Consider the following 26,676-nt stretch of genomic DNA (forward strand, 5'->3'; position numbering starts at 1 on the left):
GAAAACTACAGTAAACTAAAATTGAGGCACCCTATATTAATTCATCAATCCTCCCTTTTATATCTCTAACTCCTTTAACTTTCCCAAAATAAATATTAAAGGTATTTCTTGCCTTTGTAATTTATTGCATAATTTTTGATATTCAAATTGTTTAGGAATTCCAGTAAAAGCTCTCTTTAAAAAAGTAAGACAAATTCCCAGCTAGAGAAATAGCTTATTGTAATCCTCTTTAATAGGACATAGAAATCAAGGGATATGCTTAGAGTTTAAGGAATTGAAGTGTTACCTAACTTGTTAGTCAAGGTTAGGTAAATGTTTAAAACATTTTTAAGCATTCAGATCTGCTTCTGTGGGTTAATTCTCTTATACATGCAGTCGACCATCTTGCAATTTAGAAGGCAAACCACCAGATCAATATAAGGTGGCTGAGAATGCTGAGGGAACTTTTGAAAAAATTACCCCCATGTGTTTCCCTTTTTAAAAAAAGTGGAATGAGTATGTAATTTATAATTTACCTTCCAAATTTATTGTATCAATCAGGCAGTTTTATTATAAGAATCCTATATTTTATTCCTTGAGTTTGGCCAAAAAGGTAATTTTATTGGCTATGTCCTAAGAATATCTTGTCATCTTTTTCTTCTGAACCTCTGTACCCACCTTGACTTTGATCTTTAATAACTAGTCCCCAACTCAACTGTTTTTCTTTTTAATCTGACCCAATATCCTCTTACTAAATTATCTTGAAATCTTTGTTTCTTTGAAATTTTATAGAATGTATTTATTCTACCATTCATTAGATCTTAACAGATATTGTTTTGTAACATAGTTATTAGTTATAATGGTTAATAATAGATAACGTTAAATAAGCTTTGTTAAATGCTTTACTTGTGCTATTTAATTTAATCATCACAGCAATCTGTGATAGAGTTGCTAGTGTGATCTCCATTTTACAAGTGAAAAGGTTCAGATCTAAAGAGTCTGAGGCACTTTCTATGGGCACAGAGCCAATGAGTTTTGGAATCAGGGATTAGCTCAGACACACACACACACAGTGTCTAATCCATGTTTGCTTTATTCTTTACAATTATCTTAAACTGAATATATGCATATATGTCTTGAGTGTAATATAAAATTAACTCTCAACTAGATGTGAATTTTCAGGTACTTTTTTATTTTAAGAACCATGGTTTCCACACCTGATTGCTTATAACTTGAAGTGTGTTAGTAAAAGAGGAGATTTTGGGTGCCAGCCTGGTGGTGCAGTGGTTAAGTTTTCACATTCTGCTTAGGCGGCCCAGGGTTTGCAAGTTCAGATCCAGGGTGCAGATCTACACACCACTTATCAAGCCATGCTGTGGCAGGCATCGCACATATAAAATAGAGGAAGACGGGCACAGATGTTAGCTCAGGGCCAATCTTCCTCAGCAAAAAGAAGAAGATTGGTGGCAGATGTTAGCTCAGCGCTAATCTTCTCCTTCAAAAAAAAAAGTGAAGATTTTGAGTCATATCCCCTAAAGATTTAGATTCAGATTCTCTGAACCTGGGTTGGAGCTCAGTAAACTGTATTTAGAAAAATACCATAAATACATCCACAGGATTACCGTCTTCCTCTAAAGAATAACAAGGAGGAAAATGTCATCTGTGGCAGCTCATTAAAGCCATTGTTTTCCCTTATTGATGCTGTCTACATGAGAGCCCTGAAGAGGGCAAGATCCCACAGAGTAATCCTGAATATGTTCTATTTCCCAAAAATGGTCCTACCTCATACCCACAAACTAAACTTTACCCTACTCTTGGCACCTTCTATGTACCGTGCTCTGGATTGGACACTTCAGCTGTCATTTCAGAGGTACCCTCTCCTAGGACACTAACGACTGCTCAGAAGCTGATATGGATGTTTTAATTTCATTTATTTATTGCCTCACAGATGTCATGTAGTGGTCTTAGAGGTAATGATTGCACATGACTTCCTTAGGTCTTTTCAGTGAGGTCTCAAAATCAACTTTAGTTACCCAGTTCCAGATATTGATTTACTCTTCTTAGAAATCTTGGGATCTAAATCTAATCTTTCCAAGAGTCTAAATAAACCAAATTTGATTCATCTGTGGACGTCTCACATTCTGTTCCACCTCTCTCTTCAAGGCATAAATAAATATCAAAAAATTTTACTTTATATTTATCATGCAGAATTCTTCATTAAATAACATACTTACCATGAAGTTTTAAAAAATCTAGAGCTGCATTCTATATTCCAGATTCCCTTACGTATGACATCATACTTGTTCTGCAACCGCACTTTCTGTCCAGTAGAAATTTAACGTGAATCATGTATGAAATTTGAAATTTTCTAGCAGTTGCATTAAAAAATAAAAAGGAAACCTGAAATTAAGTGTAAAAAATTTTAGCTAAATATTTCTAACATGTTATAATTTCAACATGCAATCAATATAAGAACAACATTAATGAGATAGTTTACATTTTTTTTGTATTAAGTCTTCAGAATCTGGTGTATTTTTTTATAGTTACAGTACATCTTGAGTTGGATGCTAAATTTTCCTCAGAAATGCTTGATCTGGATACAGATTTCGTAAAATTTGCAACTGAAAAAGTATGTCCGCCTATCCAAGTTTTTTCAAACATAATCTAACATTTTCTAATAACTGAAATGACAGCTTCTAACTTTAAACTTAGATGGTTAAAATTAAATAAATTAAAAATTCTGTTTCTCGGTCACACTAGCCACATTTCTAGGGGTCAATGACTCCATGTGGCTAGTGGCTACCATGTTAGACAAAGTAGCTCTAGGAACAGACTGTATATTTTTAATTATTGGGCTCACATGGTATGTGATTTTTGTGAAATGACAATCTCTTTGAGACTCATTTGGCTCATTTATACTACTCGGTTAATAATGTAACTATTCAATTGGGTTGTTGTTATACTTAAGTGAGAAAACACAATGCATTCAGTAACCGTCGTGGTCATTATACTACATTTAGACCAGTGGTACTTACCCTCTTGCTGGTAATGGCTCCTTTGAAAATCTAGTGAAAATTGCCATCTGTCTCACATTAGACACATACACAGCGTACACCTATTTGCATATAACTTCAACAGATTCAGGGCAGCTGCATGAAGTCCATTGACACCTGCCTTAAGCATCTTTAGGCCCCAGGTTTACAATGCTTATTTTTTATTAATTGTTGTATATATTCAGTCACCAGTACCCCATTATTCCCCTTCATCATTTGTGACTATGTCATGGAGCCATTAGAGGAAATGAGTTCATGTTGACCAGGAGGTTATTTATCAATATCACTCTAAATCATTTAATTATGCTTCAAGATCTCATTTGTTTTCCTCTATATTTACCTTTTATGCTAATTTCTGGTGCAGAGGAAATGCTTCTTATTTACCTGACATATAAATGAATGTTGGTAATTGAAGATGAAATTCAATTAGTCTTGTACATAAAAGAAATATTATGTTACTTAGTTTTCACAAAATTTTTGACTAATTATTGTTAAAGCAGCTATATTTCCAAAGCAAGTAATCACATATAATAAACACAAACAAGACATTTTTTGCTTATTTTTTAACTAGAATCACTTTTTTTTTTTTTTTTGAGGAAGATTAGTCCTGAGCTAACATCTGCCTCCAATCTTCCTCTTTTTGCTGAGGAAGACTGGCCCTGAGCTAACATCCATGCCCATATTCCTCTACTTTATATGTGGGATGCCTACCACAGCATGGCTTGACAAGAGGTACCATGTCTGCACCCGGGATCGGAACCGACAAACCCCAGGCCACCAAAGTGGAACATGCGCACTTAACTGCTGCGCCACCAGGCCAGCCCCTAGACACACATATTTTTGAAGAATTCCCCAATAGCAAATACATTGACATTTAATAACCTGCCCTGAAAATATGTATACTGCATAAAATATGACATTCAAATTGGTTAAAAATGTAAATAATCTCAGAAATACGTTTAAGCAAAAAGCGATAGATATTAGTCTTAAATGAGTAAAATTTTAGATTAAAAAAGTTATAAAATGCTAAAAGTGACTATTTATCTTTATTCTAAAGCAGAGACAACTGCAAAATCTAAGAGTTTAGGTTAATTCTAGGTGCTAAGCTTTTAGGAGCCAGATAATAGGGAGGCCCTATGGTGGGGTTGAATTCACAATGCTTTGGAAGTCAAATACAATGGTTTGTTTCTGTAGACATATTCTAGTTCTGTGGTCTGGATAATGTATTTCCTCTCTCTAAGCTCTGCAATCTTCTTTCTTTTGTATATGTGGGGAAATAAAACAAAATTCAACTTTATTCTTTGGTTGCTTTCCCAAAAAAATAAATGAGACACAGGCCGGCCCTGGTGGCCTAGTGGTTAAGTTCAACATGCTCCACTTTGGCAGCCCGGGCATGGACCTATACCACTAGTCTGTCAATGGCCATGCTGTGGCGGCAACTCACGTACAAAATAGAGGAAGATTGGCATCAGATGTTAGCTCAGGGCAAATCTTATTCAGAAAAAAAATTATGAGATACAATATGTGAAGTACCTGCTTATAATGAGTGCTGAATAAAAAATCTTGTTCCCTTTCTCTTTCCTTCCACATTCTATCCTTAACTTGTTGTCAAATTAAATAACAACATTCCTTTGGTGGCTGTGCAGGGGGAACCAGAGATATCATTGCAGAAACATTTCTTAAAAAGGGAGAAGTAAAGGGCACACGTTGACAGTGTCCCCTATGATGCAAGATGTACCCCCTACAAACAACAACAACAAATAGTGGTCTCCTTCTCTTTTCTTGCATTCCCTTCCTGTAGAGTTCGAAGATGTCAAATTCTATTGATTTAAGAAGCCAGTCAGATAGCCTAATTGTATGAAGTAGCATGATACCAAATACAGACGTGTTTTACAAACTGTGGCAAATCAGAGCATGCATGCCGTTTGCATGTTGCATTAAAGGCATTCAAATTCAGATATTTAAAAATAATTTCTGTGGCAGAAATAAAAACAGCCAAGTATGTAGCCATCATTTTGCCACTTCACAATCAAGAGGTGTGCATGTCAGGCTCTCAAAATGTGTAAAGTTCAAAAGAACAAATTTATGGTTAACATTGATATCTGCAGGGTTTGTGGTCATTCTAGATATGTACCGAGGTAGTATGGCCTGTTAGAACTCATCAAAACTCTAAGTTAAGGCACTGGGCTGCCCAACAAACTGTAGTTCCTCCCCTTGCAAGTGTGTGGTCTTTGGCAGATTATTCAATATCTTCTATAAAATGTGATAGCAATAATATACCTAAGGCATGGGATTTTTGTGAGGATAAAAGAAATTAATACCTATAAAAAATGTAAAGCAATACCTAGAACTCAGCAAGAACTAAATAAATATTGTCTCATTTTTATTATGTACATTCTTAAAATCATTCCCACCTTAAAGAAACCCTAATACATCCAATTACTCTGTTTTTATTCTAATTAGTCTAGGCTACCGAACTAGAAAAAAAAAAAAATAGGGCAACATCAGGACCACTCTTATAGGATGGTCTAGATGGTAAAGTATCATTTGATATAGATTTGATTGTATGTATTTATTTGTTTCTATAGTTGATAGAAGTCTGCGCATCTGGATGCCATTTGAATGTCTGTCTGACATAAGTTCTTAGAAGGAAGCTCTTGTGTGCTCTGCACAGTCTAAAAATACAGGGTGTGTTGGGTGTAGGAATTTAGCAATGTAACAGCAGCTCTGTTTTGTTAAGATTACTCCATGATTCATTGTTGTAATGATGGTAATTATATTTATAGCTACCATGCTTAAAACTTTCTAGAACTATACTGTGTAGAATGAAATAAGTAGAATGGAGGAAAACTAAATGTTTCACAAAATGAAACTTTCCACAATGATACTTAAGTTATCAATAAAGAATTGTAGTGCTAGAAGGAGCCTTAAAATACTGTTATTCTTTTTAATAATAACCAAAGAAGATATTGCTTAAACTTTCCCGGGGCCTCAGAGTATGCACAATTCCAAAGCACAGATTTATTTTTAAAATAAATCCTTCCCCACATGATCTAAATATCTCAAATATCGTGTTTCTTGATTGTCATAAGGTTAAACAAACTAGAAATCAAATTACCAACAAAACATTAATGGTAAAAGATACCATTGACAGTGAAAAGGCACACCACAGACGGGGAGGAGATATTTGCAATGCATATCCCAACAAAGAACTCATGTCAAGACTATAAAAGAAACCCTACAATAAAAAAAAAAAATGGGGAAAACTCTTAACTGGTCACTTCACCAAACAGGGTATTCAACTGACCGATAAGCCTATGAAAATGTGCATAATATTAATCGTTGAGAAGATGTAAAATAGAACCACAATGAGAAAAATTTTAAAAACTATAAGATATCTCTATATACCTACCAAGGGCTAAAATTAAAGAGAGTGAGAACATCACATTTTGCCAAGGATGCAGAACAACTGGAACTTCATATATTGCTCGGATGTAAGAAAAATAATACAATCATTTTAGAAAACTTTTTGCAGTATCTACTAAACTTAAATATATACTTACCCTATTATCCAGCAATTCCAACATAAGGTAAATATTCAAGAGAAATCAGTGCATAAGGCACTTCAAAAATGTTCATACCAGCTTTATTTTATTAGCCTAAAACTGGAAATAACCCAAATATTATGAAGAGTAGAATGGATAAATAAACTGTGGCATAGTCATAAAATGAAATACAGCCTGAAACATAAAAAGGGTGAACTGCCACCATACAACATGGATGAATCATACTGACATCATGATGAGCTAAAAAAGCACGACAGAGAAGACTACACCGTGTGTGATTCTATTTATGTGAATTTCCAGAACAATTAAAACTGCTCATAGTGACAGAAGTCAGAATAGCTGGAACCTCTGAGGTTGACTGGAAAGGAAAAAAAAGAAGCCTTCTGAGAAACGTTTTTTATGTGGATCCAGGTGGTTATACAGTTGCACATATTTGAAAAAGTCACTTAAGATTTGTGCACTTTTCTATATCTGTGTTATATTTTAAAAAAATACTCTCTACACTGTGACTAAACAATGAACATGAATAATCTTCTCATACTTTAGCAAAACAATGGGCAAGACGACTGAAAGAGAAGACTTTCACATGGGAAATAAACTGATTTTATGTAAAAGAAGATCAAATGCAGGGTTCTTCATTGTTGTTGTTTGATTGTTGTATTATGCTGGTTTTTTAATAGATAAACTTGATTTATTTGGAATTTAAACAGGAGATTTGTCTACTTTCTCCTACTTTTTAATTTACTCAATCATTTCTTTATATAAGTATGGGTTCACGGTTATTTATTTTATACTTTGGGGTTAATCTACTACAACATTATTTTGTTACTCAAATTGTACAGTTTTGGCTATTAGTAGCTTTTCTTCAGTTGTTCTCTTTGAAAAACCCTCATCATTGTGGAGATTTTTTTGTTGATGTTTTTCTTTGTTTGATTTTTAGCACTTTTATACTTTCTGGTACTGCAAGATGCTCCAAGAAAGAAGTAATTACATTTTTTTAAAGTGCTGATGGTATTATTAAGGTCAGGGCTATTTAATGCATATAGACAATACTCCTAACTCAGGCCAGACTTATTGCTAAAAAGGCCATTATAACAACTGCCATAAAGAATCTGGACAGAGATTAGAGATGTTAATAACTGTGTGTTTTATTTAAGTCAATGTGATATGAGGAGCTGTGATTGATGGAGGAGGAGCTTTAAAAGTCTTGTTTTACTTATGGAGAGATATTAATAACTTAATTAAATATGTTCTTTCTAAGAAAATGTGCTATAAAGAATGTGATTGATGGATAAGAGCTTTTAAAAGTTTTGCTTCACCTCTAGACTCACATTATAGTTTCAGTTAAACTATACACCCTCAGAGAAGGCAACTTTCTTGGGAGAAGGGAAGACTTTTACATGCAAATCAGTTTCTGTCTCATTACATCTTTTCCTAGCAAATGGTTGTTAGAATTTACTGTTTCGTCAAATAGTCTTCATGTGGAGGTAAAAGTGCCACAGAAAGAAAGAAAATGAATGGATTTGTTCAAGTGATAACAATAATATGAAATTATCTCTGCAGTGTTATAATCAAGGTGGTTCTAACGGGTGCACCTGAATCTGTAATGCATCATAGAAAAAGAACTATTCATATAAATAAAGACCAGTTTAATTGTTGACAAAATATACTTCCAATTATTTTCTAAAATAAAAGAGAAAAAATGAAGAGAAAAATTTGTATAGTTCAACTCAAAGAACATAGATGAAAGGATTCTCTCTTTATTATTACTGTTTGAAAACTCTTATTTTCTCTGCAACCTGATTTATTTCCAGTTTCCTATACAATATTCTTCTATGTCATTTTCCATGTGAAATCTTTACGTCTCAAACAACCCATCCAGTCATTTTAATGACATATCTCTGCTTCTAATTCATGTGGTTGTCGTGAGTACCTTGAGTGGTTCAGCTTTTATGTTCATGTGGTTTTTGTATAGAAGTATGTTGAATAGCAAAAAGCACATTTTTATGCACTTAAGACTTGTTTCTCAAGCTATTTTCTTGAGAAAGCATTCTAAGAGTTTTGAGCAACTACCTCCCAATAGGAATCAAACTAGGCTTTGTGAGCACCTTTTTTCCACTCCTGAAACTCCGTCTTCCTTTCCTTTTATTCCCACTCCTTCCTTTCCCTTCCCTTTCCTCCTCCCTTCCATCCATGCATGCGTATTTATTGAGCACTTACCATATGCTGAACCTTGTTGTAGTCCCCCACCCCACTATAGGTCTTCAGCACCAGTTAAAACTGAACACAAATTGCCCTAGATACAGCCACCCATGGAGTCAGCTGTGCATTCTTTGGGCTTGAATGATACTGCACCAAGTACCATATGTAGTATCTTTCTATCGTTTCTGTTGCTATGTTCACTTTCTGGTTATTGCTGCTGATTTTTAAACATTGTTGCCATCCTCCATGAAGCCCCAGTCTTAGAGACACTTCTCTGCTCTGCTGAAGTCACAAGATATTGTTTTCCATGGTGGACCCAAAATTTTGTGCCCTCTGTATCAGCTGGAGTTTTTTTTTTACCTATCCTGGGATAATATCAAGTCATTTGATGAAGGACGATTAGGGAAATTTTCTTTCTCAGTCTTGGAATCTAGAAGTTTGTTTAACACATTTTCCCCAAGCAGGAATTCAGATCTCAGACTCTGTTAATACCTCCAAATCTTTTTGCACTTTTTCCACCTCTTAACAGATGTTACCTCAGTTTTTATGTCTTTTAGGCAAGAGCACAAATTTAGGTTCAACCCTAGAAAATTTTGGGGCTCATTAGAGAAGGAATTTCTGAGAAATGGGATTGAGGTAAAATTTAGATTCCCATTGTTTATTCTGTTACATATCTTGCAAGATTAAACATGGTTGGTCCCATATCCATATTTTGGTCCAGAGGGACAGAACTGTGTCTAATTCATAGAATGAATCCACAGAGTGAAATCAAACATGTAGATCTTCTATAGAATTGGCCTGATCCCAGAAATAAAACAAACAATTCAAGAAAAGGAAAATATGGCCTCTCTCCAGTCCAAGACTTCAATGGAAATCCAGGAGGCACTGGAAAGAATGATTTTCTGATCTAGCCCAGAAACAGATTGAATTTCTAACTATAGCTTATAGTTAGAGTCTTCGTTGTGTAACCTTTCTCTGCACTGTCTGTTGTCCTCACTTTAGTGTGAATGACATTAAGAAAAAACCTCAAAATGCTGTTGTCTGGCAGCTGGGCCCTTGTTTCAGAATTCCTGTCGGTAGGTGCAAGTTAGATTGTTCAATACGATGGAGCACAGAAGCAGTCATGTCAGAGCTAATAGGAAGTGATGTGGCTTCCTTTCTTCACAAAGAAAAAGATAAAAGGGAGACTAAGACTCTTCCACATTTTAGTTCTAATTTTATATAAAGAAGAATAAGGGCATGGGAAATTATAAAAGGTAAGATGCATATATTTAATTCACATTTATTGAATGTTCATTTTATGTCTATAATATATTAGATGTGGGGAATAAAAAATTTCAACACAAAAATAAAACATAATTCCTGGCTTTGAGGAGATATATAGATTATTAGAATTTATGTATTTTGGTTTCTGAATTACAATTGTGATATTATGCTATATATAGATTTTAATTTCAGCAAGTGTTTTTCTTCCTGATATGATTAATATCTCTCTTAATATTTGTTTATTCTTGTTGTCTTTAGGAGATAGTCAACTTCAACTGTCGGAAACTAGTAGCTACGATGCCTCTTTTTGCTAACGCGGATCCTAATTTTGTGACTGCCATGCTGAGCAAGTTGAGATTTGAGGTGTTTCAACCTGGAGATTATATCATACGAGAAGGAGCTGTGGGTAAAAAAATGTATTTCATTCAACATGGTGTTGCTGGTGTCATCACAAAATCCAGTAAAGAAATGAAGCTGACAGATGGCTCTTACTTTGGAGGTTAGTAAAAAGGAGAATGCAACTGAGATGAAATCTAAGTTTCTCGTGATATGTGTCTTTATCAGAATTTTGGAGATGTCCGAATCTTTATTTGTCGGTTTTGAATATGGGCTTGTGTCTGAATTCTGATAAAAGTGTCTCACATTTCTGTGCCACGTGTTCACTGCATGTGCATTTACTACTGTATCAGTGAGACTATCGTTTCATCCTCTTAAACTGGAACCAACTAACAGTGGCTTAAACCAGATCGAAAGCATATTTTTCTCTCATGCAGAAGTCCCAGTAGGGTCAGATGGTTCTCCCAAAGACAGTTTTCAGGAACCCAGATTTCAGTTTGTTTGTTTGCCATCTTCTAGAGTGTTTTTCTCATTTATACAAGAGGAGCTGATTCCTTTCTATCATGGTTCAATATATGGCCCTCAGAAGGTGGAAGAGGGGACAGAGGAAGCGAAGAGTGCCCAGAATTGCCAACATCACTGCTATTCGCATCCGATTGGCCAGAATTTAGTTACCAGGGCACCTCTAGGTATAAGGGAGGCTGGGAAATGTAGCCTCTAATTGAAAGGTATATTAGCCAGGGTTCTCCAGAGAAACAGGACCCTTAGGATATATATACCCCAAAGGAGATTTATTATGAGGAATTGACTTATGTAAATATGGAGACTGACAAGTTCTATGATCTGCCGTCTGCAGGCTGGAGACTCAGGAAAGCCGGTGGTATAATTCAGTCCGATATCAAAGACTAAGAACCAGGGGAGCTCTTGGTTTTTAAAGTTTCTTAGACTTTCCTTGTTTTTGGTGAACTTGACAGTTTTGAGGAGCACTGGTAAGGTATCTTACAGAATGTCCCTCAATTAGGATTTGCCTGATGATTTTCTCATCATTAGATTGGGGTAGGATTTTGGAGGACTGCTATTTGGAAGCTAGTCACTACGCACAGCCCACAACTAAGGACTGGGGAATAACGCTCCACCTCCTTAAGGGCAGAATATGTACATAAATTATTCGAAATTTTTTTAAACAGAAAACTTATTTACTCTCTCATGTTTATTTGTTTATTAAATCCTTTTTTTATATCAGTAAAGACTCATGGATATTTATTTCATAATTTGGGTTATAATCCAATACTACTTTATTAATTATGCTGCCCAAATTGTTCCAGCATTTGAGCCTCTTTCAGTTGGCCCATGTGTACCTTTGAAATATCCCCATTATTGTGGGTTTGGGTTTTTTTAAAGATTTTTTCCTATTTTCTAGCACCATGAGATGTTCCAGGCTCATCTTGTATATTTACTACCCTGTCTTAGAATCAGCCATTTCTCCAAAGATCCCTGGTTCCTTTGATTGGATGGTGGTTTTAGAAACTAAGAGCTGGACACTAGATGTGCTCATTGCTACTGGACTATAATTACTTTTAGGCCCTCTCCACTGATAAGGCAAAGATATACATATATATATGTATTTACTAACCTGTATATATACACATATCTATAAATATTTCTAAGTGTAGCCATCTATAACCATATTAAGCTAAATATGAGTCCATACTTGTATTTCCAACTCTAATGCATTACCACCTGGATTATTCTAGCCTCCTTCCCTTGCTTATCTGTAATACTCCACTTACTCCACAGTAAGAAATCTGTTTCCCACAATCGCCCATCCATCTACTTTAGTTGTCCAAGTCTAGTATACATGTATAGTGGTTTTAGAATTGCTAATGCATGCATCCATGGGAAATAATTTTATCAACTAGAGTACAAGTCTCGTGTCCAATTCCTTTTGCCTCTCCATTCATTTGCAAAGACAGGTCAGCATCTTATTCCATTCAATGAGATTGTTTCATACATTTGTAATACATTTATTTTCTTTTGTTGTATTCTGCATTCCATCCTGAGAACTCCTGACTTTGTAAATTATTTTTTTGGTTTGCATACCATAAGATTTAATTTTTGCACTGTAAAGTTTTACAGGTTTTGACAAATGCTTACTGTCTTGCATTCACCATTATGGTATTATATAGTTTTACCACCTCAGAAAAGTCTTTGTGCATCAACTATTCAACCTTTCCCTGCTCCCAAATCTATGGTAACCACTGATCTGTTTACTACCTCAATAGTTTTGCCTTGTCTAAACTATCATATAATTAGAATCATATAGTATATAGTATTGTTTTTTTTAAATGTCAAACTCCAATTGTTAATTTCTGTACTACAGGAAATTGAGTTTTGTATGTTAATCGTTGATCCTGTGACTATGCTATACTCACTTATGAGTTATAGGATTTGGGTCAATTCTTTGAGATTTTCTTTATAGACAGTCCTGTCATCTACAAATAAAGCCTGTGTTATTTCTTCATTTCCAATCCGTATACCTTTTATTATCTTTTCTTTTCTTATTTCACTGGCAAGGACTTCCAGTACCATGTTGAATTGGAAAGGTGAGAGTGGACAGAGTTGTCCTGATCTTTCATTAGTCCTCATAGAGAATTTTTTCCTCATAATTTTAGAGTAAGCATCCACTTTCTCACTATTAAGTATGATACTATTTGAAAGTTTTTTTATAGGTATTCCTTATCAAATTGAGGAAGTTCACCCCTATTACTTTTCTGAGAGTTATTGGTTTTTTTAAATCATAAAAGGATGTTGCATATTGTCATTTTTTTCAGTGCCAATTTTGTGATCATATGTACTTTTTCTTCTTTAGCCTGTTGTGGTAGATTACATTGATTGAATTTGATTTTGAATGTTGAACCAGCCTTGCATGCCTAAAATACATTTTTAATGTACAAAAAGTGCAGTAAAATGTGTGAAAATTGTTGGATTCAATTATATAATATTTTTATCACAAATTTTATATCTCTGTTCATGAGAGACACAGCTCTGTACATTTTCTTTCCTGTAATATGTTTTTCTGGTTTTTGTATTAGGGTAATTCTCACTTCAGAGAATGGAATAGGAAGTGTTCTCTCTGCTTCTATTTTCTGGAAAAGATTGTGAAAAGTTTGTATCATTGCTTCTTTAAATATTTCATAAAATTCACTAGTGAAAGCATCTGGTTATTCATATTTTGCAAGGTTACTAATTATTGATTCAATTTCTTTAATAGATATAAGGATATTCAGGTTATCTACTTCTCATTATGTGAGTTTCATTAGTTTGTGCTTGCAGGAATGGATCCCTTTCATCTGAATTATTAAATTTGTGGGCATAGAGACATTTGTAGTATTCTTTAATTATCCTTTTTAATGTTCCCAGGATCAGTAGTGATGATCACTCTTTCACATTGGATGTTGATAATTTGTTTCTTCTCTCGTTTTGTTTCTTGACTAGCTCTCCTAGAAAAATTTTTTGAAATCTTTTCAAAAGCTAGATTTTGCTTTCCTTGGTTTTCTTCACCATTTTCTGTATTCAATTTTATTGATTTCTGCTCTGATTTTTATGATTTCCTGATTCTTCTTGCTTTAAGCTTAAATTACTTCTTTCCCTAATTTGCTAAGATGAAGCTTTGATTATCGATTTTATATATTTCTTCCTTTCTATATATGTATTTCATGCTATATGCTATAAATCCCTCTCTAAGCATTGCTTTTCCTGCCTCCCAAATATTTGATGTCATAGTTTAATTTTCTCTAGTTCAAAATATTTGTTTAATTTATGTTGAGATTTCTTCCTCAACTTATGTGCTATTTAAAGTGTTTTATGGGGCCAGCTCTGGGGCACAGCTTTTAAGTTCGCATGTTCCACTTCGGCAGCCTGGGGTTTGCCGGTTCTGATCCCGGGTGCAGACCGATGCACCACTCATCAAGCCATGCTATGGCAGGCGTCCCACATATAAAATAGAGGAAGATGGGCACAGATGTTAGCTCAGGGCCAATCTTTCTCAGCAAAAAGAGGAGGATTGGTGGCAAATGTTAGCTCAGGGCTAATCTTCCTCAAAAAAAAAGAAAAAAAATGTTTTTTCAATATTTGGGGATTTTCCAGCTATCTTTCTGTTGTCAATTTCTAGTTTAATTCTGCTGAGGCATGAGAATTTATTTTGCATGATTTCCATTACTTTTTATCTGCTAACTTGTATTTTATGGCTCTGAATCCTGGTGAATGTTCCATGTGAACTTAGGAAAATATGTATTCTGCTATTATTGTATGGAGCATTCTATAAATGTCAATTAGATCAAGTTTATTGATGATGCTGTTCAGGCCAACTATATCCTTGCTGGTTTTTGACCTGCTTGATCTATCAATTACTAAAAGAGGGGTGTTGAAGTCTCCAATTATAATAGTGAATTCATCTATTTCTCTTTGCAGCTCTATTAGTTTTTTCCACATGTGTTTTGACATCCTATTATTGGGTGCATACATGTTTAGGATTATTATATCTTCTTGGAGAATTGACCCTTTCATCATTATATAATACCCTGCTTTATGCAGGCAAAATTATCTGATAATTTTTCTTGTCCTGAAATCTGCTTTGTCTGAAACTAATATAGCTACTCTAGCTTTCTTGTGATCAGTATTAACATGATATATCTTTCTATAGCCCTTTGCTTTTTTTTCTTTTTTTAATTGTGGTAAAATGCACAAACATAAAATTTGTCATCTTAGCCATTTTTAAGTGTATGGTTCAGTGGTATTAAATACATTCATAATGTACGACCATTACCACCATCCATCTCCAGAACTCTTTTCATATGGTAAAACTGCAACTCTATACCCATTAAACAATAAATCCTATTCCCTTTTTCCTCCCAGCCATTGGCAGCCACCATTCTATTTTCCATCTCTATGACTTTTTACTACTCTAAGTACCTCACAGAAGTGGAATTGTATAGCATTTATCTTTTTGTGACTGGCTCATTTCACTTAGCATAATGTCTTCCAGGTTCATCCATGTAATAGCATATGTCAGAATTTCTTTTCTGTTTAAGGCTTAATAATATTCTATTGTATATATATACCACATTTTATTTATTCATTCATCCTCTGATAGATAACTGAGTTGCTTCCATATTTTAGCTATTGTGAATAATGCTGCTATGAACATAGATATACAAATATCTCTTTGAGACCCTGTTTTCAATTCTTTTAATTATATACCCAGAAGAGGAATTGCTGGATCATATGGTAATTCAATTTTTAACTTTTTGAAGAATGCTTGTACTATTTTCCATAACAGCTGTACCATTTTACATTCTCATCAACAATGCACAAGTGTTCCAATTTCTCCACATCTTCATCAACACTTATGTTTTGTTTTTTGATAATAACCTTTCTGATAGGTGTGAAGTGGTATCTTATTGTAGTTTTGATTTGCATTTCCCTAATGATTAGTGACATTGAGCATTTTTTTTCATGTGTTTATTGGCCATTGGTATATCTTCTTTGGAGAAATGTCTATCCAAGTCCTTTGCCCATTTTTGAATCAGGTTGTTTGTTGCTAATTTTTAGGAGTTCTCTATATATTTCGGATATCAATCTTTTATCAGATATATGATTTGTAAATATTTTATCCCATTTTGTAGATTGCCTTTTTAATTCTGTTGATAGTGTCTTTTGATGCACAAATTTTCTAAATTTTCATGAAGTCTAATTTTTCTAATTTTTCTTTGATTGCTGTGCCTTTCTTTGCCAAGAAATCATTGCCAAATCCAATGTTGTGAAGATTTGCCCTATGTCTTCCCTATGTTTTATTCTTTGAATTCATTCAAAGGGAACAAAGACTTCCAAGCATGTCAGAACTAAAACCAGAAGTTCCCTTATATTTGTTTAATCTCTAAATCTATAACATATCTCTTTTCTTCTTCTTAATACTGTTCTTTTCTATTTTGTCACTTTTTTAATGTCTCATTTACATTAAATATTTATTATTTTTGTGGTCTTTTCAAAGAAAAAGTTTTTATTTTTATTTCTTTTTTATTTCAATAATTTATGCATTTTTTTCTTTTTGAAATCTTTTCTTCCATTTCTTTAAATTTTTTAGTTTTTGCTTTTTGTCTTTTAGCTTCTTGAATTAAAGAAAGTAGTATATTTATTTTTAACCATTTTCATTTGATGACTGTAATTTGAGTACACATAAATCTGACTATACTGTTTTGGCCAAACTCCATTGCATTTTTTTATATAGTGATTTATTATGTATTATTTCTAAATAGAGTGCACTTTAAGTCTAGATTTATTACGTAATACATGAGTTATCTTTTATTTAAATTATTTTCAAAAATTTTAAATGGAAACTTTTGGAGAGGGGATGGTGGGGAGAAAGAAGCCCATGTTTGAATAGGAGAATTACAGAATATCAGATATGTTAAAAGATAAATTGTATTGATAATAAGTGATGAATAAGAAAGATGATAAGATTAAAGGAGATTTATTTTAAGAAGAGTGAAATGTTCTACAATTACTAAACAGCTATAAAAATTAAAATGTAATTCTGTACAGAATATATATATTTTCTCCATTCTCCTAAATGTCTTAAGACGTAAATGATCAACTCTAAATTTAGCTTTATAAAATTTCCAGTGTAGGCATCCCACGTTTCAACAATGTAACAAATATTTCCCCTATAATTTATTCCTATAAGAGTCAAATATCTGCTTATTCAACCCAATCACTTCAATAAGAAATTCTGTAAAATAATACTTTGTTTTGGTTCACTACTTTCAGCTTTATTTGCATTTTCACTATGATGACCTGAAGTGGCTGTTAGTGGACCTCAGGGTACTGAAAGCACAAGTCTTTGATGGACAGTTTATGGAAAAAAATAGGTCTGCATTGCTTTCCATTCTCTGACACATAACAATTGATGTTTGTTTGATTTAAACACCAGAGAAGATAATGAAAGGCAGTTAGAATCTAACAATAATAAATTGTACTTATGTAGCATGTTAGAATTTATAATTCATACCTCTTTAAGTATTTAATATAAAATTTTGAAATGAATAGATTTCTGTAGTATACTGATTTTATATTTGGGTAAGCTGCGTGTGGCGAGTTCATAGTATTGTTAAGAAGAAGAGCCAAGCGTCAATTGAGGAATGCTCATTCCACTCTTCTAAACTGTCCGAGTTAAATAAACATAATCAGTGCACACAGCAGACTCCAAGTAAATGGTGAGTAAAATAGTAAGATAAGGAGACTTATTCAAAGAAAGATCAAATTCAGAGTTTTGTATTCTGTGCCTAACTTGATTTATTTCTACAATAATACAAGATGATGTTTCTAGATCAGCACAGATTTTTTTTTAACCCAGAGAAGATTTTTGGTTTTTGTTTTTGTGTGTATGTGTTGAGGTCGGGGAGACGGTGTGTTAGATCAGCTTGTCACATTCAGCACTCTCACCAACAGAGGGCCCAAGTAACCTTCTAGGAGAGAGAGTGTGAGAAAATGAACACAGAATAAGTGCCTATTGTGTATTAGGCACATTCATGGGTCCTGGGGATACAGCATTGAGCAAAACAGACACAATTCCCCACAGTCCTGGAGTTATATTTTAGTGGGTACTTATTTTAGACAGAAGAATTTAATAGAGAAACCTGGAAATTGCTGAGATATTGAACCACATTATCAGATGGTGATAAATGCTTTGGCGAAAGTTAAAGCAGGGAAGCAGGATCAGGAACGCTTCCTTGCCCATCCGGCCATATGGGATTAGAGTTTGGGCATGTGGGATTGCCTGGGAGTCCCAGGCTTCCTGTTGAGATTGATGGTGAGTGGGCATAAAGCCACTAATGAGATTGGTCCTCATGGCTCAGGCCAAGTGGATGGTGAGGCAGTGAGTTTTGGGTGCTATAGGAGTGAGGGTCTTGCTTGTAGGAAAAGGAGTATTTAGACTTTTCTTGACTCCTCCTATGAGGAAAATTTTATAATTCTCCTATTACATATGCAAAAAATGAGCCTCAGAGGAGTTAAGCAACCTGGCCAAGGCCATGTACCTGAAAAGGGACACAGCCAGCTTTCAAACTCAGCTATGAATCTGAGCCCAAGTCCTGTGTTTTGTCCCCTGTACCTCACTGCTTCCTAAGACAAGGCATGATGATCCTCTAGGATGCAAACTTCAAACGTTGCCAAGCCTTAGCTTCTCTTCAGAGCCGTCCATGGCCCTTTTATACATGCATTTATTAAACTGATTTGTAATCTATTCATGTGTTCTACTTAACCCTCCTATTAAAGTAATCGTGTTATTAATATATTCTCCACTAAGATAAAATGCCACTAATATACCTCACTAAAATTTCAAATGTGTATCTTCATATTCTAAAATTCATGATTTTAAAGAAAATCTTCTGTTTCTCTGATATAATGTTTCATTTTTGTCGTTCGTCTTTCTACACTCAAGTGTCCTAATTGATTCAGTCTCTTAATTTTCCTTTCAAAACGTCTGTCCCTTCAGTTCTTATGATATAGTGATGTGAAATAAGCCTTCCAGAAGGAAACTATTTCCCATGATTGTTGCCTTTATAAATCATTTGGTATTAAATGCTGCTTAATGATGTCTAACATTTTGCCAGCCTTGAGGAGACTGCCAGGTACTTTATATAGCTAATGTGCATATTTAGGGGTTTTTTTGCCCAAAATGCATTTGGCCAGATAACAGACATCTGGCATTTTTAAATTTAGAGCCACAGATTTTAAAAACCACAGGCAATCCCTGTTTTGGTGACTATTCATCATCTGTAAGAGGACTGAGGCATCTGCCAATCTGTAGTTTACAGTTTACCTTTAGTACATTGTACATTTATAAAAGCTGATACTGATTTTCTAGAAGGTGTGAGGAATCTGTCGATGGTAAATTCACAACTTGATTAGCTCAATTCTCCCATTATATTTAGGAGGAAGAGGAGGCAGCAGCAGAGAAAAACAATGAATCTTTTTATAGATTTTTGTTGTTTTTGTTTTCTTTTGTTTCCTCATTTGTCTCTCCTTAGACCAGGCTAATGAAATGGTTGTTTCAATACTGATAAGACAACTCAGTCAGATCTTTTCACAGGTCTTAGCCCACAAAATACCGGATAATGTACAACCTCAGGGTGAAGCTTTGCTAAGTTCTGGGGGAAGAAAGATGTTAATTCCCATCTGTATCCTCAAGTCACAGTTCTATGATTCTATAAAGTCATGTATAAATGCATCAATGCATAATAAAGGATTAGATCCGAATGTTTGAGACACAATGAAAATCAGGATGAACATTAAGAAGGCCTCTTATTTTCAAGTCATAATGTCTTTCTCTCTTTAATAAAATAGAAAAGGAGGGAGAGGCAAAAGAAAAAGTGAAAACAAAAAAGTCTTGTTACAGTTCTGAGGTTTCCTGTATTCCTGTGGTTGTTCTCAAGGGACCACCTTTTAAAGCTTTGTATAATTAGAGAGGCCAGGCCGTATCTTGAACCTACTAAAATAAAATCTGGAGGCAAGTGTACTTTTTAATTGTCATGCGTAATTCTAATTCATGCACTTCATTTAAAAAATGTGCCTCAAGCCAGCCCTGATGGCCAAGTGGTTAAAGTTTGGTGCTCTCACCACTTCGGCAGACTGGATTTGTTTCCTGGTTGCAGAACCACACTACCCATCTATCAGTTGCTATGCTCTGGTGGCGGCTCACGTAGAAGGGCTTACAACTAAGATATACAACCATGCATTGGGGCTTTGGGGAGGGAAAAAAAAAAAGTGGAAGATTGGCAACAGATGTTAGCTCAAGGTGAATCCTTCTCTGCACAAAAAAAAAAAAGTTTCTCTACCTAGTTCCTAAATTTCAATATCCATCAAAAACTGGGAAAAGTAATTTTCATGGAAAGTATGTGGTTCTGTTGCAAGCTGAAACAAATCTAGCAGGTTATGATTTCCTTAAGAATATAAAATTGTTTTGAATATTTTTTAAATGTTCTTTCTCCTTCTTTTGAAAACATAAATTGCTAAATTTTGATTACCAATACACTTTGGTATTCACATTTTACTTGTGTTGTTCAAATGCTCACTTTTGTAATGATAAACTTCGTATATGCTGTTAAAGGAATTTCTGGTAATAAAGAACAGATGGAAGGGCTTTTTTTTTCCGTTTTGTATGTGTAGGGGAGGAGGACATTTCCTCTCCCCAAATGGGGGTTCGTCTGGCTGGAGAACGAATTAAATTCACATGAGACAGAATAGCAAGAGAAAATTAAACAAAGCTTTATGAGGAACCATGGCCCGGGGCCTTTCTTCCCGAAGGAAGAAAGGGCACCGAAGAAGTGGGGTGCAGACAGTGGTTATATAGCCCCCAAACGGGGTGTTTCACATGTGATTGAAACGTCCCTACCACAATAGTCACAAGATTGCCCTGTCGGCACAGTGCTTGATGGACACAGCAGGTAGTGGTCTGCTATCTCGGTGGGCGTAGCAGGAGGCAAGTCTATGTCCGGAGCTGGGCGGTCACAGGTGAGCGCAGCAGCAATTGGTTCCTAGCCTAAGGAAAGATGCTTAATCCTTAAGGAATGCCAACGTTGGGAGGGGGAGGGAAGTCAGTTACAGGAGGTTACCAGACTAGCACAATAAAATGCAGGTTTTAAGTCCTTGCCTTTGGTATTGATTAAGAGTTTTTAGAGAGAAGGTCATCTCCTTTCTTCTTCCTGGTACAGAGAGGGAAGGCACCTTTACAGATAGAGATTTACCTTACAAATGTAAACGTGTCCTAACAAAGGGCAAGTTCCATTCCTCAGAGCCTCCTTCCCTGTCCCAGTTTATCAAAAGCAATCAGCCTCAAATAATCCTGATGCCAAAGAGACATATCTTGGGGTGGCCAATTCCAGGTCCCCACATATGCATAACTCGAGAGGTGGAAAGGAGCAGGACGTTCCCTCAAGCATAACTGGAGGAAAAACTTTTTAAGCAAGATAGGTATCACCAGTAAGGATAGTCTAAGAGAAAACTACCTACTGGGTTGATGTTTTCCTTAGGGCTGCTCCTTAAAGTAAATCTGCATTAGTGATTTGAGAGTAACAATGGGCTTCTTATTTTGAAGCCCCAGATTTCCCTTTCATGCCTGTATCCCAGGATTTTCAGGAAAGGAGGCTCCAGAACTGTGCTCTTTGTGCTTTCATCCATTCTGCAGCTATTCTTCTTTCAAGAAGTTTCATCTGCATTGTGTCCTTTGCCCTTTATATGAAGAAGAATAATATCCAAATCCTTTAACAAAACTCTGTACAGTCTGGCCGAACCTATTTTCCTAATCTCAATTCATACCTTTACCTCCAGAACTCTTAAACCAACCACCCAAGACTCTAGTTCTTACTTAAGCAAGCAAAGGTTACCTTTGCAAAGACTGATCCCTTTGGTTAAAAAAAAATCTCTCTGCACTCTTCAGGCTGACGCTTTGCTTCTCATATTTTTTAAGACATCATTCAAATGTTATTTTTTTAATCTTCCTTGGGCAAATGATTTTTTCTTTCTGCTTTCATAGCACTTTGACCTTAACCTATTATTGAACTCTTTTCATTATTATTTTATATGTCAGTCTTCCATATAAGATTATGAATTTTCTGAGCTTAGGTGCTATGATTTATTTCTTCAAATTTAAACCTGCAGCACCAAAGCACAGTGCTTGAACTATCACAGACACTCAGTGAGAAATTATACAATGAGTGAATGGATGGATGGATGGATGAATGGATGATGGATGGATGGATAGATTGATGAATATATTTTTTCTTGTCTCTACTCTTTATCTCTATCTTTTCTCCTATTTTCTCTCCAGGCCTAAAATAAGAAAAGCAGTCAAGCATCCCATTCACTTTGGTATTATACTGTGTTAAACTCATTGTCTTTATCTCAAGATAGAAAATCAATGCAGAAAATCAATGGAAATAATAATGATGAATTGCAAACTAAACTAAATAAACAAGCCATTATCTATTTCTGAGAAATGCAGTGTTAATATTTAAATTATTTGCTATCTAATTTTAAATTACTTTCTCTGTATTTGGGATTAGGTAATATAGTTCTAGAATGGTATAAAAGCGTGTTATCTCTCCTCTATTGTTACCTTCTTGGAGATTTTCCAACCTTTGAAAAATCTTTATTTCATGCTAAACCCCAAATATAGCTAGGAGTTAATGTGCTTCATAAATGAAGCAAGTGATGCTGCTTTCCTTTCTTTCTTTCCTTCAACAAATGGATATTGAAAATCTTCAATGTTCCAGGCAGAATTATAAATATTTGTCATACAGTTGCAAATAAGATAAAACCTTAGCATTCATCAATATTATATGCTATTGGGGACACATCCAATAAGCAAAAAATAAATGAATGCATGAAATAATTTGAAGTAGTAGTAGATGCCATGAAAAAAATAATAAAACAGAGTAATGAAAGAACAGTTGGGTAGAGACCTTAATAAAGAGAGATAGCTAGCCATATAAATGTCTGAAGGAAAAGCATAGGGAATAGCAATGGCAAAGTCCCTGAAGTGGAAACAGAGGCAGTGAGTTCCAGGATCAATAGGATGCCAGTATTGTTAGTGCAGAGAGGGAGGGTAAAAGAGATATAGGATCTGAGCTCAAAGTGGTGTCCAGAAAAAGAACTGGTGGATATACGGAAAACATGATGTGGTTTTAAGTCAGCTTAGTGATGACCTAGAACCCCAACTTAGTTCATGTGGGAAGTTGGTGAATAGTGAAAAAAAAGTGTAGCTAATGAACTGGATGTCCTTATAGGGTAAAAAATATTGTTGGAGTTAGAGCAATAACTTGAGCTGGACATACAAGAAGTGGTAATCTGAATGGAGATTGTGGAGTTGGTTAAGCTATTGGTAATAACAAAATCTAGGATATGACCGCTGAAATAATGGCTAAATAGGAATTTAAAAACAAAGATTATTAGTGTCATCACATCGATTTCGACTCTTAGTGACCCTGTGTACAGCAGAGTGGAACGCTGCCCGGTCTCTTTGCACCATCTTCTCACCTTTTGGTTCTATCTCAGACAGTGCTCAACTGCTATTTGTAGGGTTTTCATGGCCAGTTTTTTCAGAAGAAAGTGGCCAGGTGCTTCTTCCTAGTCTGTCTTGGTCTGGAAGTTCTGCTAAAATCTGTCCATGATGACTGACCCTGCTGGTATCGGAAATAGCATAGCTTTCAGCATCATAGCAACATGAAGCCACCACAGTATTACAACTGACAGATGGGTGGTGGTGTTCACTGATGGGAAACAAACCCAGGCCCCAGCAATGAGAGTGCCAGATCTTAACCACTAGACCACCAGGGCTGGCAAAAGATTGTTAATAGTGAGCTAATCAAAAAATACTGAAGGTAGTGTGTTAGATGAAGCATCTCCAAGCGTTCTGTTGGAGACAATGATAATATACATTGTGTGTTATGATAGAAATAATCTATATTTCAATAAAGGCCTACTTAAACCAAAATAAACCTATACTTTTAAGACTTTTGTCTTTTATATAGTATTTATACTCTTTTTTTAATTTTCTCTCCATCTCTAATTTTTCTTTGTGATTTATTTGCAACATTTATATAAAAGATGAACAGTAACTACAGGACCAAAAGATTTCTATTATACCAAAAACTTATGGAAGATTATTTTATGTCTTTATTTGTATCTTCACCCATACTATATTCCCTGATAGCTCATTTTTATTGAATAAATATTGTGGCATTGAATCTAACTTTGAAGTCATCTTTAATTGAATAATATTTCAAATAATTTTCAATTATCAAACTTCTAATAGATGATCTCTCTTTATATTTCTTTTCAGTTTTTCCAGCACAAAATTACAGTGTCTGCTCATCTTTGTTTCTCCTACAAGTTCTTAACAGACTTAGTACTTTGGTAATACCTTTCTTAGCGCTGAATAGGGTAGCATAATTCCTTTTTGGTTACTTTTTTTTGCTGTTCCTTTTTTTTTTGCTCTCCAGCCTCACATTTGGCTTTCTAAGCTTCAGTACATCAGTGCTGACTAAGATCTTCTTGCCCTACTTCAGCAGATCTGTTCATACTCCGTCACAGCCGGGGGTGATGAATGAGCTAACATTAGTAAAGTACTTTGAGTTCTTTGGATAAAAGTTGTGCAAACTATTTCTGTTGCGACACTTTCCTTAAGGATCATTATCATACTTCACTATATTTGTGGAGTCTAGGAGAGAAAATGAGGGAGAAGTGTGTCTCTGGGTAGGTACACTTAAACAACGTGTGCAAGTACAGCAACTGCATGGAAAGATCTGGGATTCAAATTTTTATTTTTAATATTATATCATTCTCCTCTCACCTTTTCTATTCTATGTTATCAGCCCAGAGTGAGATGAAGTGAAATAAGACCATCTTTCTGTGGGAATACTAAGCGCTATATTTTGAGGCATTAGTATGTATTTGGAAGCAATTAAAAATTTTTGATGTTCTCAAAGTCACATTTTTATCCTATAACAGAGTTAACAGATATGCATATGAAACTTGCTGGGCTCTTTATTTATTTTAGGTGGGGGGGTGCTCTTTATCATAGTGTAGTATTTGAGTTTAAAACATTGTCAAGGTCTGATATGATAAATGCCCCAACACATACTATTTATGATCTTAGGAATCCACTCTTGGAACAGGTTCATTTGGAAGGCAGTAGTGTCATGTGGTTACTTTATGTGCCTCATTGCTGATGGACAGATGGTTGGTTCCTCACTGTGTCCTCATTTCAACTCTATCTCCAGCTTGCTCCTTTTCCACGTGGCCTTCCAATTGTGCTAAAATGAGAGACTTTTTCTTGTGTGCCCAGGTTTTACTTACTTTTAAATTTAGACCCTCCCTTCGAGTCGGAAGGTCTACCTTGCTAAAACTATACAACTGTATCAGTGATCTCTCTGACTGAACTATGCACCACAACCAATTTAAGAGATTATGTCTGAGGAATCTAGGCATATTTTATTGCTTGGTTGTTCTCCTTTTATAATATTGCAAATTAAATTATCAAATTCTATCTTTAGGAACGAAACTATAAAAAGATCAGGAAGCAGAATGATGTGGCAGAGTACTCAGCATCCACAGATGCTTTCTAAAGTCACAGAGTGACTTCCTAGTTCCATCTCTGTCAGTAGCATCCAACTGCATGTCCTCAGGCAACTTGTGTAACAACTAAAGTGTTGGGATCATCATCTGTAAAATAAGATTATTATGATAGATACTCTATACCCTTCCAGCTCTATGATTCTGTTGGAATGGGACTCTTGGGGGCATATCCTTTTTGCCAGATTGCTTATTTTAATAGCTTTCTGAGCATCTAAGATGTCTTTTTGCCTATTCTAGAGTCCACAGTATTTTTGAAGGAAGGCTGTATGTTTCGATTGTAGTATTCTTGTTGAAGGTGTTTTCTAGGACAAGACCCTAGCATATTAAAAAGAAATGGAGGCAGGTGGTATTTGTGATTATTCATGTTCTAGTAGATAAAAATTAACTGCAACTCTTTTTCATGTGTAGTGAAAAAAATAGAAAGTGTCAGGGGCTGGTTGTGAAGCTCTTTGAAATGTGACAGGATACTGTTTGAGGGTGTAGGTGTTAGAGTCAGATCTTGAGATGCTGTTGGACCTTGAGAGTCACTGATCTTTTTCAAGCCCCTCTTTCCAAATTTGTAAAATCACGATAAAATATTATGAAGTATCCTACCTGAGGTCGGATAATAATGATTCCTGCCTCATTAGACTTGCTTAGAGGACTGAGTGATCTAACATATATAAAATGCTTAGAACAGCACTTGGCACATAGTCTGTGCTGTGATACTAGGTAGTAACAAAGCAGCAAGCCTGGCATAGTATAGAGCTGCAGATGCATGCATAAGACGTTACTGGGGTATTATTCATTCAGTGCTTGTGCCTGGTGAATCTAATTTTCAATTTGTATATTCTCCTGAGTAAGTGTTAGTCTTAATCCAATAGCAATGAAATTCCCTTTAAATCAATGTGTGTGAATGGTGGGGGGTGGGGAGGTGTGAGTGGAATAGATAATCTTGAAAGTTTTATTAAATTAAAGATAACTTCAACTCTGAAAAATTCTAATATTTTCACTATATACACACGTGTGCGTGCGTGGGCACGCACACTCAAGAAATAATGTTGTATGATTTTATATAATCCAAATTCTCCAAACAACTAGTG

General features: G+C 35.1%; 1 protein-coding gene across 1 annotated transcript in view; it reads left to right on the plus strand.

Annotated features, from left to right (window-relative positions):
- The window catches only part of HCN1 (hyperpolarization activated cyclic nucleotide gated potassium channel 1), a 368,187-nt gene that overhangs the window by 309,373 nt on the left and 32,138 nt on the right, over positions 1–26,676 (plus strand). The window contains exon 6 of the mRNA XM_023625674.2: positions 10,325–10,565. Coding sequence (XP_023481442.1) covers positions 10,325–10,565 — 241 coding nt within the window. The remainder of the gene's footprint in view (positions 1–10,324; positions 10,566–26,676) is intronic.

This window comes from Equus caballus, chromosome 21 (assembly GCF_041296265.1).
Source record: "Equus caballus isolate H_3958 breed thoroughbred chromosome 21, TB-T2T, whole genome shotgun sequence".
Taxonomy (NCBI): domain Eukaryota; kingdom Metazoa; phylum Chordata; class Mammalia; order Perissodactyla; family Equidae; genus Equus; species Equus caballus.